The sequence below is a fragment of the Vipera berus genome (genome assembly GCF_964194415.1).
Source record: "Vipera berus genome assembly, chromosome: Z".
Classification (NCBI taxonomy): domain Eukaryota; kingdom Metazoa; phylum Chordata; class Lepidosauria; order Squamata; family Viperidae; genus Vipera; species Vipera berus.
Window position 1 is genome coordinate 35,681,622 of NC_138205.1, and position 13,391 is coordinate 35,695,012.

The following is a 13,391-nucleotide window of genomic DNA, read 5'->3' on the forward strand; positions in this document are numbered from 1 at the left end:
TAGAACAACATAGAACATCAGGTCATAATGTGACCAAAATGGAGGTTGAAATCCAGAAAGGACTTTCTTGGCTTTATTTCCAGATGGTTTATACATCTAACCCCTACAGCAGACATGTCAAACTCATGATGTCATGTGACATCGCACAACGTATCGGAACTTTTTTCCCATTGCTGGTAATGGGGTGGGCGTGGTTTCGTCATGACGCATCCGGCCCGCAGGCCAACAGTTTGACACCCCTGCCCTACAGCTTAAGACCATAATGTAGAAAAGCCCTCAAAAATTCTGAGATCAAGCTGCTATGTCAGTTTCCATCATTCTGAAAAAAAATAGTTGTTCTATTGAGTCTATCAGAAAACAATTCTGATATTATAACAAACATCTTAAAAGTTCCCATTTAACATAAAGGAGTATGTATAATAGGCATTATAGGTTCAGAACCCCAAAAAACATTTGGGAGATCACTGAAAATTAGTACCCTACAACAATAGACTTCCTTGCAAAACTATAATATGGCAGAAAAGAGGGAGTCCTATTAGTCTTACATTACCTTGCAGATTAAAAGAAATACTGTATATAAACTATTGCAATGCAAACGAAACACTGTTTAAATAGATGATTCTCAGGCCAAGGCACTTCTCTGACAGTGATGAAAAATGTTGTCTCGACTAATAGCCTGATATTGCTTACCCTTTTCCCAATTTTCCTCCCTTTGTCTCTTTCTCACCACTGCCTTAAGCATTTCTTCTTTTCTCTTGCATTTCTTCTTATTCACATAAGCATGGAGGCATGGAAATCAGGCTTTGAAGTATTCCTTTTAACAACCACAAAATGCAACTGACCATCTCAGTCCCATCAGCCAACAATAAGAAGAGAAAGACAATGGAACAGTCCTATTTGCAAATCACTTTCCTTCCATCCTAGGGCAAGGTTGGAAACTAGGATGGTATTGGAGGAGGAATTGAATGGTATCCCCCTGTGAAAATGAAGGAGTAGGTAGGATCCACAAAGCCCAAATATTCATCCAGAGAGATGCAAGTGAGGAGGGCAGAACAGGTCCAACATCAGCATCATGCTAGCTACCAATGATGATGATGACAATGATGACAGAGGAGCTGGTTGACTGAGTCTATATTGGATTACAAAGGTATGCCCTACAAGTGCTTTTCAAAAGACAACTGGACTTTCGTTGTTTTTCCCTTGAAGATGTTTCGGCTTCTCATCCAAGAAGCTTCATTTCTTCAGAACTGAAAACACAACATGTCTTCAAGGGAAAAAAACAAAGAAAATTCAGAGCCTTGGTGGAGCAGTGGGCTAATGCCTCCTTAAGTAACACCAGCTGCCTGCAATTAGTGCAGGTTCGCATCCCACCAGGCTCAAGGTTGACTCAGCCTTCCATCCTTCCGAGGTAGGTAAAATGAGGACCCAGATTGTTGGGGGCAATTAAGCTGACTTTGTAATAATGCCGCTTGGGGGGGGGCAAAAGCCCTAATAAGCAGGCATATACATAGAATGAAGGCTATTGCTAAGCACATTGATTTGTGCTTAGAGTGTAAGCCGCCCTGAGTCTTCGGAGAAGGGCGGGATATAAATGGGATTAAAATTAAAATAAAAAATAAAATAGTCTAGTACTTTAATCACTACACCACTTGGCTCTCAAGATTTTTCTTGATACATGAACTACCAGCAAAGGGACATTCTGGGGGACATTTTATGCCACACCCTAATTAAATCTTCTATCCATCAAGCTATTACACAGTTATTTAAAAGGATCTTAAATGGATATTAATATTTTGTGGAATTCTTACAATTAAGCATTGTTATATTTTGATTACGTTCTAACAGGCTTCATTAAGTGTATAGGACCATTGATTTTTCAGGCTTTCATCATTTCTTATTCCCTTTCTCCAAGATCCTGTCCCCACACTTGACCTTACATCATCATTACAGATTTCTATGCTCTTCTTCTTTGTAACCTTTAATGAGTTCCAAGATTGGATCAGGAGCCAATTGAAATAACAGCAGTATGTGAATATAATAAATAAATAAATAAATTTTCTTTCAGAAGTTGTAGGTGGACCTATTTCAATTGATGCCAAACAGGAAAAATATAGAGATGGCTGTATTTACACATTTTTACTTCCTCTCGTAAAGGAGTAACACTTTTACATAAATAATTGGGAGGTGGTAGCCACTTATTTAGTTTGTTTTCTACAAAGGGACAATTTTCCAGAATCTAATGCCTACCCATTCATAGTCATGTATAAATGCAGCTATTCTTGCAGTCAAGGATAAAAGTTGGTAGATTTGAATTTTTAATGGGGATAAGCAAAGGAACTCATCCTATGCTAAAAACATACCGGTAGTCCTCAACTTATGGCCACAACTGAGCCCCAAATTTCTGTTGCTAAGCGAGGCAGTTGTTAAGTGACTCGTGCTTTATTTTACACCATTTTTTGCCACAATTATTAAGATAATCGCTGCAGTTGTTAAGTGAATCATGAGGTCGTTAAGCAAATCTGGCTTCCTGCATTGACTTTGCTTTATGGAAAATGGCAGGAAAAGTTACAAATGGAGGTCATTTGGTTCTGTCATAAATATATGCCAGTTGCCAAGTGGCCAAAGTTGTATCGTGACAGTGGGAAAGCTGCAAGAGTCGTAAGTGTGAAAACAAGTCATAAGTCACTTTTTTCATATCATTAAATAAATGTTTTTAAGTCGAGGACTACATGTAGTACATTAGAGAGACATAGATGAACCCTCTCCCTGAAATGCTATCTTTTAACATGCATATATGTTTTTTAAAACAGTGAAGTATTTAGAATTACAATCTGCTAATACTCAATATTACAGCTATTTAACTCCAGTCGGTATCACTTATCTTTATTTTTTCTGCTATCTCTTATATGTGTGCAAAATGTAGCTTATTTTTTAATCTGAAAAGGAATATTTCATGATGTCATGGAAAATCCTAATGAACGGAAAAAAATCAGTAGATTTTACAATGCTTAATAATAAAATCCACAACGTGGTATCATGAGTTTCATTTCCTTACCCAGCATAAAATATTAGCTTCAGGAAAATATGAGAAAGTTTCAGAAGTGTTTTTTACTATTCAAATCTTACAAATTTATATATTTAAAAAATATGGCAATAAATAAAATAACATGTATAGGTATAGTATGCTAACAGTTAAAGCACTATCCCATGTTCAAAAAGTCATTATCGGTCAATTAATTATTATTAAATTTCAATTGTTTATTATGTATTTATTAATTAATTTATTTGATTTATTAATTTATGTATTTATTTAATTAAAAAGTATTAGTTTAATTAAAAGTATTAGTTTGCATATATAGAAAGCAGAAAAAACCATACTATATGCTGTTTCAAACTTTTCAGACAGGTCACAGTTAAAACTATTTGAGCACTTTTTCAGAGGTGATTTAAAATCCATGCTTGTAGATTTTTTAAAGTATTGCTATTAAAAATAGTCTAATTAATTTTGCTACATAAAACAATACATCCAGAATTCTTTATCATTTATTTACAAAAAAGAATGCACAATTAATTGAGTTAATGTTGCAATATAAATGAATGCTTTTATACACTTTGTTGAATGATACGTTTGCCCCCAAATCAGTGGCAATTTTAAAAAAATGATGTTGGGACCAATTACTTCCAGAAAGCCCTTGTGTGTGATAGCATACCATCCAAACACTTGCACAGTATGCATGGGAAAAGCTGAACAGTTGTTATTTATGAGTGAGAAAAATGAATCCTGAATATTTTTCAAAGAATTTTATTTAGTAGTTAGCTATTTTCTAAGAAAATAAGAAACCCCAATTAGACATTCTCATTCTTGATTAGTTCAGGCCTTATTATAAGCTTATCTATCCAGAAAACTCTTCGTACTGGTAGATTTAAAAATGAGAAAGTAACATCATTTCCCAAAAGTCGTAACAATTTGCTTTCTAAACATGAAATAACATCATGAAATAATTATATGTGGATTTATAGGTGACTGGAAACGCAAGGTATACTGCTTAGTAAAAACTCAGAAAAGTAAAATAATAAATCCAAATTAATAATCATAAAAATAATAATGAATAATTACATGTAGATTTATAAATGACTAAAATCCCACGGTAATACTGTATATCAAAAATTCAGAAAAGTAAAACAATCAACCCAGAGTAATAATAATAATAAAATAATAATGGACAAGCAGTAAGTGAAAAGAAAAAATAATATCTAGGAGAGAATGCAGAGTGCTTATTACTAACAAATCTTTCTCTTGTTGCTATTTCTAAAGGAAGTAGTCATCATAGACTCTCAGAAAATTATTTTACTGAATGAGCAAATACGTGTGGAAGAAGGTAGTATGTCCAAACTATGCAGTACTTTTAAAGTGGGTAGCAATTCATTGAATTATGCTCAGAAATGGCCTTTCGTCTAGTGAAGACATAAAAAACCCAGCAAAACATTATCCTAATCAATAACCAATCTCAAAACCTTCCAGTCAGATGCTCTTCCAGACTAATGTGCTTCTAGGAATTCTGAAAGTAGTAACCCATTCAGATAGTGCCAGATTGAGGAAATCTGAACAACCTACATTCTGTTGGCCCGATCATTTCTAACAGCCCATTCTGAATAAGTACACTAGGAATATCCAGAGCATGTTCTTTGTTGATGTGCAAAGAAAATTTCCTTAAAACAAAAGTAGAACTGAAACACAGAAAAGTCAGGAAATTTTTTTTTTGCTTCTTTACTTACTGATGCCATTCATGAAATGAAATAATAATACACTATTACATAATAATATAATAATTATACACACTAAAAATAGGGACAATGAATTGTGCCCTTCATCCCCACAGTGACATTATTCTACTTACCAAGGAGCCAAGGTGGGGAAGTACACCAAACAGCTGAAGAAGAAAAAGGGCATTGGAAGAATATCTAACAGTGAACAAGATGCACTGAATTTACAGTACAAAGAATACCATGAATACCAAAGAGGCCAACTGGCCTACAAGAAAAACCAAATGAAGAACGGAAAAGAGGATGGCAAGGCAAATTATCATATGGCCAATACACCAAGCAAAGCAGATAAGAGCACTTTCTGTGAGATGGGTGCCGTATAAATGTAATTAATAAACAAACAGACAAATAAATAGCTAGTGATGGCTAATAGCAGGAAAGTTGACTAAAGGGACAGAGAGACTATTTTTGATTGCACAAAAGTCCTAAAGTCCAGCGAATTCTGGACTTCAGAATTCAAACAGACAAGCAACAGCCACACAACATCCAAGAGTTAACAACTGTTGATGAGAAAGACAAAAAATGGAAAGTGCAATATTTGAAGATAGCAGAATGGAAGCAAAAGAATTGCAGAAAATCACAAAATACAAAGAGTTATAAATAGAAATAGAATAATTATGACAAATATGGCACCGATCATACCAATAGCAATAGTCACATAGGGTGCAATTCTAAAATGTATGGAATATTGCTTGGACACCATCAGCATTGATAAAATCACCATCAGTCATTTGCAAAAGGCAGATTTACTTGGAACAGCTTACATCATGCTACAGTACTTTAAACATCATCAAAGAACGGCACCTACCTTTCCCAGGTCCTTGAGAACAACTGGAAAGGTGAATAAAAGGGCCCAAATATCTGACTGAATATGGAACTATAATAATACAATTCTGGTATGTTCCACCTTATATTTCTCCTCCCCAACATCTTCTCAAATCTGTGCTTCAAAAGGGACATCTTTTTTTCTGGTTTATTCAGAATACAGAGCCTTTCTTCTGTGTAATCTTTGACTTATACACAGGCAGAAACTGAATTTGTGCATAGGAAATGCCTCCCTCTTCCACCTCCAATTTCTAAAATTTAAACACAATGTCATGAAAGGGTAACCAGTAGGTACGATGGTGATGGCAGTTATCAGAAAGTTTTGGTCTATGAAAAGATGCTCCTTTCTCAGAAACCAGAATTACTAGATAGTCCTTAAGTACTGTGCACTTTGACAGATAGAAGTGCAGTAAAATCTGCACTTATTCCAGATGTTTTAGCCTGACCATTTTTTCCACCACTTCCTGTGCATTACTTATTTAACTTGTTTGTTTCTGGTCCTTAAAGTTTGTTCTGAATTTCCCTTCTTGGAGTCAGCAGAAGAAACTTCTGTTGGCTATAATTATTTGCTATTGCACATATTTTTTCACTGACGTCCACTGCCCCAAGAGCCCATATATCCAATTTGAATTAAAAACCAATGGGAGGAACCTCCGCAATCGCACTTTACCTTGGAATTTATTGTCTTATGAAAAGTAGGGTGACAATGCAAGAAAAGCCATTCAGACATACCCATTGCCAACTCTTAACTAAATAAATGCAAGACACTAATTGAGAGAATTTCACCTAAATTATCTTCTGATTGGAATTCTGTTTTAAGGACAAATAATATTCCACTAATGAAATGAATAAGCCTCATCCAGTGGCCAGAGGAAAGTACAGAATATGGCAACTCTTTGCTGCCCTCTAATGGTCTGTCAGAGTTTTGCTGCTCTGATCTGGTAGCCTTATATAACTGAGAAGAAAAAATATATATCTTGAAAATAATCTCCTTGCAGTAGATCCATGTTTTTTTGTTCACAGCCCAGAGTTTTCCTGATTATACAGACAACTACCTAAATTTGACAAACAAACAACTTTGTCATGTTTTTATAGTTGTCCATTTCACAGTCAAAAGACTCTGGGCGGCATACAACAAAGTTAAAAAACAATACATACAAATTGATATTTTAAATATTAAAATTATATAAATAAATAGACAGGATGAGTTTGCTGCTGCACCCCAAAATTACTGCCTAAGGCAACCACTATAGTATAGTATAGTATAGTATAGTATAGTATAGTATAGTATAGTATAGTATAGTATAGTACAGTACAGTACAGTACAGTACAGTATAGACCTTTCACTGTTCCTGTTAGAATTTAGCCACATTTGAATTAGCAAGGAGCATAAAATTTGCTGACTTCATTTCATTTCCAATCTTACCCTGTTTATAGTGTGTCTGTTTCAAGTCAGTACAATCGCCTAACTTCTATACAATGAAGTTATTATTATTATTATTATTATTATTATTATTATTATTATTATTATTATTATTATTATTAATTGAACTTATATACCCCCCTTCTCCCGTAGGACCCAGGGTGGTTCACAAGACAATTAAAACAATATTACAATACAAAAGTTAATAACAATTAAAATAGATTAAATTATCCTTGATTGAAAATCTAAAACCCCTATAACTCTGATTAAAAAACCCAATTACAATAAGTTAAAAAATAAAAATTCTCAGTCCTGGCCAGAAAGCTCAAAGAGCCAGGTCTTCAGGTCCCGGCAGAATGAACGAAAATCAGGGGCAGTCCTGAGCTCTACAGGTAGCTGGTTCCAAAGGGCAGGCACACCCACAGAGAAGGCCCTCCCCCTGGGTGTCGCCCTCCAGCAATCCTTTGCCGGCGGCACCCTGAGAAGGCCCTCCCTGTGGGAGCACACAGGACGAAGGGAACTTGATGCCGGCAGCAGGTGTTCCCTCAGATATCCTGGACCCAAGCCATTTGGCAGACAAACCTTCAACAGGCTGGGAGAGACTACTTAGGATGACTTAAGTCTGCCTCAATAATGGGATTGGATGAGATGAAGTCAAAGTACAACAGAGACAGTGACAACAATTAATCAGTGGGGTGGCTTGCCTCCAATAGCTGTGGGTACTCCAACACTGGAAGTTTTTAAGAAAAGATTGGGGATCCATTTGTCTGGAATGGTTTAGGGTCTCACTTCCAACCCTGCCATTCTGTAAATAATGATGCCAAGACATGTTTGTATACAATTTGAGAGCAAGTGGGTAAAAGGTTCTGGATCTAAAGGCAGACTCGTCTTTGCATGTGAATCTGAGGTGAGAATTTGTCCTCAGTTAGAAATATAATTGAAACTTGTTAGCTCTTCATTTAAGAATTAAAAATCTGTTCAGATACAGAAAAACAATACTTTTAAAAGACCTGGTTCTCTTTTCCATGGCTGGAAGAGACAACATCATCTTCCACTTCTGTTGTAGCCTTTGTGGCTTTGTGGCATAATGTGCCTGACAATGGGGACCTCCTTGGTCTATGAATCTTGGTATCTTTCCATGTCATTTTTTTTCCTCCTAATTTCCTCTCTCCCTTTAGGATTGATCACTATGCAACTTAAGGCAAACTCTGGCGTAAGTTGGTATGTAGGGGAAGAAAAAGTATAGAAATAAGCATGGAAATCCATAACTGTACTCTCTATTTTCATACCTGCTCAGAAGAGAAGAGGAAGAAACTGGAGAGATCTCGTTGGCAGGATATTCTTCTTTAGGCTGTGTATTGAGATACCTTTCCCCCCTTTCCTCTGTCTCTGCTAGATCCTTGGGATCTGCAGCTTGGTTGAGAGGAATTTGAGCAGAAATGAGCAGAGAGGAGAGAGAAGAAGGCAAAAAAGAAAAGAAAATGGCAATGGTGACCTTTATAAAGATTTCCTAGTCTGACATGAATTGCCTGGAGAAACTAGGAGGACTGGTGTGAGATAGGTAGGCTCATGTGCAAGTGTTAATATGTTCAGAGCTTCATTTCTAGAGAAAGATTTCTGGCAGTACATCCTTCATTCCCCTCTGTAGTTCCTCAGGATAAAAGAAATATATTCTACAACTTCTCCGAGGCATGTGGCACTTACTTCAAACATTCCGAAGATTATGACCTGTTAGAGAACAGATCAGAAGGCTGAACTAACTTTGTCTCTCCATAATCAAGTTCAAATAAAGTAAATCTATATACTTGGCTTTTTTATTGTCTATATTGCCAGCGGATAACACTCAGGGAGAGGGCCTTTTCCGTGGGTGCACCTGCCCTCTGGAACCAGCTGCCCATGGAGCTCAGGACTGCCCCTGACCTACGCTCATTCCGCCGGGACCTGAAGACTTGGCTCTTTGAGCTCTATGACCCAGGCTGAGAATTTTAAGTGGGGTTTTATTTTCAGGGATAATTTAATCTTTTAATTCTCTTTTAACTTTGTATTTTATATTGATGTGATTTTAAAATGCCCTGTAAACCGCCCTGAGTCCTTCGGGAAAGGGCAGTATATAAATCTAATAAAATCTAAAAATTGTCATGTGCCCTTGCTCTCTGTAGAATCAACCTATACCTTAAGAATAAAAAATTGATCTCTCTTCTGACTCAACTGAAAAGCCAGCTGACATATTCACATGAGAAAAAAAGTATATATTTTTCCTAGTTCTGTGCTGGGAGATCATTGGTTAGTTGCATGTTTAACCACGATTTATAGAGGTGTTTTGACAAATATGTGCCCACAAACACCACAAGAAAGCAACTGTAGCACTTTTTATGACAAGTGGGAAAATGTAGAAACTAGAATTGTGTAAATTAGGATTTGATGATTTAAGAACTTTTGGTCAGTTCATAGACTACCTTTCTCTATCACTTTGAAGTGTTGTTGTTGTTTTTTTGAGTAGCCACAGTATAAGTTGCATCACTTATTCTGAGCTTTTCAGAAGAACTGTAAGCTACTAAGGTCAAAGTAGTTTAAAGCAACTTATAAATAATTGCATCCAACTGTGGACAACTGAGTAATATTTCAAAAAAGGTGGTCCATAGAGAAATGACTGTCAAAATTTAATTAAGATTCTACATGTAAAATAGAATGCTTCTCAACTATAAGAAATGTATTGTGACATATATTCTTTGCATTTTGTGACATTTGTTCTTTGATTTTTCTCTGTGTTTGCAATGCTATGTCTGATATGAGTGATTCCATAATTATGGTGTCCTTTCTGCTACATGTTAGAAACTTCTAAGATATTTCTTCTTTTTCCTTATACTTATGTGGAGAATCCAGTACTCAATACGCCGAAATTTTCTGGTTTAATGAAATTTCATTGCTGGTATCAGGAACATTTTTCTAGACTATGTGACTAATCCAGTTAATATTTGTTTTTATTATCTGACCATTGTTAGTTCATTTACAAAATGGTCCTATACATTTCTGTTCAGAAGTTACCTTATTTAATTAAGTTGTGTTCCTTCCCAGATAATTAGATACAGTGAAACAATTTCAATTAGTTATAATAATGGAATACAAAAGTAATGTTATTTCTTTTTTAATGCACATTTTGGTTATTGAAGGAAGTATAAGGTAATTCTCAAATTAAGAAATAAGAGCACCAATTAAAATAAGTGGATCTGTAAGATAAGGGCATCTTTAATAATATCTCTATAAAACCACATTTCATTTTAAATCTCATTTTAATTCCCTCTTACAGTAGCATACCAGAATTAAAATAGCCTCATGAAAACAAACATAAACAGATGTGCCTCTAACTCTTAGTGACACTCATTAAAATTGGTCTCACTGATTAATCAGCTAAAGCTTTCTTTTTTTAACTAGCATATAAATACCCTGAAATGGAGAGAAAGGAATCTGTAACTAGGAATTAAACTATCAAGAATATTTAATTAAACCTTCAGTCGATTAAAGTACTAGTCGAAATTGATTTTAAAAATTATATCCCATAGAAAGCAAAAGAGAACTGTTTAAACACACACACACACACACACACACACACACAGAGAGAGAGAGAGAGAGAGAGAGAGAGAGAGAGAGAGAGAGAGAGAGAGAGAGAGAGAGAGAGAGAGAGAGAGAGAGAGAGAGAGAGAGAGAGAGAGAGAGAGAGATACATTGTTCAGGCATAGCCTACATGCTTTTTTAAAATAACATAGTTTTTATACTATTTTTCACTTTGGGAAGTTCTGATGAGGGAAAAATATTGAAATTCATCTCATGCTGCTTATAAAAATAAAAAACCATATTCTCCTAAGCACCAAAATGTTTTTTCTGTCCCCCTTTTCAATTTCCATTGTACTATTGCTTCTTAAAATAAAAATAAATAAATAAAAGTTACAAGCTTTCTTGCCTTAGTTACTCTATTATTAAATAATAACAAACCAGTTTAAGTTACTAGTTGGGGCTACAAAACTATTTGGGGTCCCAGGAGAGCAGTCACATCTTTTAACCTTTCCTGCATAGTGCTAGACAGTGGATGAGAACACATCAGATTTGCCTTCCTAAAACTTGTTAGCAATGTTTATAATAAAATATTGCAAATTAATCCTGTATGTATGTATGTATGTATGTATGTATGTATGTATGTATGTAAGTATGTATGTATATGTATGTATGTATATATGTATATGTATATATGTATATATGTATATATATATATGTTTCATGGGGGTAGTGGTTGAAGAATATATATGAAGTTGCTGATCATCCACCTGGAAGCCATCAGGTTACTGGAAAATAACTTTCCTATTATTACCAAGGTTTAGGAAAAGTTTCTACAGGAGGCACAGATTCTTCCAGAATGATAAGCATCCCAACCTGCAAATGGGAAGGGAATTCACCCGTGAAATATTTAAATGTTTATCTTAATGTTATCTTCCTTTCTCCTTCTTTGAAATAAGCCAGCTGGACTGTCTGATTGGTCCTCCCTCGGCTACCAAACTCTGGACAGATTATCAGGATCGTCAGCCTCGTCCTTGGGGTCCCTGCCCGGTGAGCCCTACAGAGAAATTGCCAAGCCAACCACCTGTTTTTTGCAGCCAAGCATACGCACAGACAGCTGGTGCCTGTAAGAGACAAGATTTGCCCCATCCCGGCTCCTCTTCGGTCTGGAGTTCTCAGCAAACGAGGAAAGAAGAACACGGGTCCTTCCCCACCCCCCTTCTCCTCCTTCGCGGAGGGAGCCCCACTTGCCCGAAGCCCCAGGTAACCCCCCTCCCCCTTTCTCCTCCGTTCCCCGCGGCCCAGCCGCAGCCAGCCAGCCGTGTTGTCGTGGCGTCTCCTCGCATGGCTCACCTGCCCTGCTTGGTAATGATCATTTCCGTCTGATGCTTGTGGAACTTGGCCCAGAGTGAATAGTTGTTGAGGACCACCTGGATCTTTCCGGAGACCTGATAGCCCGGCACGGGATAGAGAGGAGCCCGCGGGAACACGTGCTGGATCGCCGTCGAGTAGCAGCCTTCTCCGGCGGGTGAGCTAGCATACAGATCTCCGGCGCTGGGATAGAGCTCGCCAGCTGAGACGAAGCTAGGATTCCCGGCGTGGCCAGTTGACGCTGGGATAGGCGCGGGAGGCTGACCTCGGTAGGAAGAGCAGTTGTTCGCTGCCGGCCCCAAAAACCTTCCCGAAGAGGCCGGGTCGCTCCCCGCAAAAGCGCTTTGCACCATTGGGCCTCCGTAGGTCAGCCCTAAGTTACAGCTGCCTTCCTGCAAGGGGGCATCGGGGTAGTAGAAGCGGTCCTGGGGGGCTCCCATTTTCAGCTCGCCCCCACCGCCCGAGTCTTTGGTCGTGGTTCCCTGGAGGTCCGGAGGCTCCTTGGCAAAGTTTTGGCTCTCTGCCCCGTTCAGCATCGTAAGGGCAGCGGCGGTCGGATTGGCAGGTCCTCCGGTGATTGAATCCAAGGCGCCCATTGAAGAAAAAGACTCACGGGACAGATTCGCGGCTCGGAGCGGCGGCAGGTAGAGCGGCGGAAAGAAGGGGGAGCGGAGAGCAAAACAAAGTTTTGAGATGGAGAGGACGGAAAGTAGAAACTCCTGAGGAAGCGCTGGAGCGCTTAGAGTTTCATCCAGACTGGAAAAGACGCGTCAGCGCACGCCTAAACACTTTCCTGGTCAAAGAGGCCAGTTAGTCAATTTCACGGCTGCGTCTTCTTAAAATCCCGACTTGCTCCGTTATCATTAACGGAGTGTGGAGAGAGCGAGAAAACTTTCGCGACTTTGCTGCGTGTATGTCAAGATCCGGTTGATGGCAACGGCAGAGTCAAGATCACAGTTGGTCTCGCCGGATTTCTTCCTTAGGACTTTTCTGAAGACTCGGCGGAGCTTTTCCTGCACTAATCACTTCTTCGCTACTTCGCCAATCCATCCTCTTTGCCTCCGAAAACTGCGCTCTCGATCTGCCTCCTATTAAAAGAAAGACAAACGGCTTCTCTTCCATTGGCTGGGGAGAGTTTTTAAGTCCCGCCCCTCCGGCTCTACCTTCCTCCTCCAACGACGAGCGGCGCTATTACTTGAATGGATGTGATCGGGTCTCCTCAGCCCGCCGGTCTCCGTTTCCACCGTGAGCGGCAGAAAATTGATCTGCACCTTCCGACCAACCGGGAGCGGGGTCCGCTTTGCTTGTTTCCACAGTCCTGCTGTGGATTGCCTCTGCAATCAAAAAATAATATAATGCAAACTGAATGTGTTTATTTATTACATTTGTAGTTCACGTT

At 38.2% G+C, this 13,391-nt stretch overlaps 1 protein-coding gene across 1 annotated transcript in view; it reads right to left on the minus strand.

The window, feature by feature from the left end:
• Positions 1-12,588, minus strand: part of TBX21 (T-box transcription factor 21) — a gene marked incomplete at both ends in the record, with an annotated part of 46,555 nt that extends 33,967 nt beyond the window's left edge. The window contains one exon of the mRNA XM_081343713.1: positions 11,975-12,588. Coding sequence (XP_081199839.1) covers positions 11,975-12,588 — 614 coding nt within the window. The remainder of the gene's footprint in view (positions 1-11,974) is intronic.
• Between the last annotated feature and the right edge of the window lie 803 nt (positions 12,589-13,391).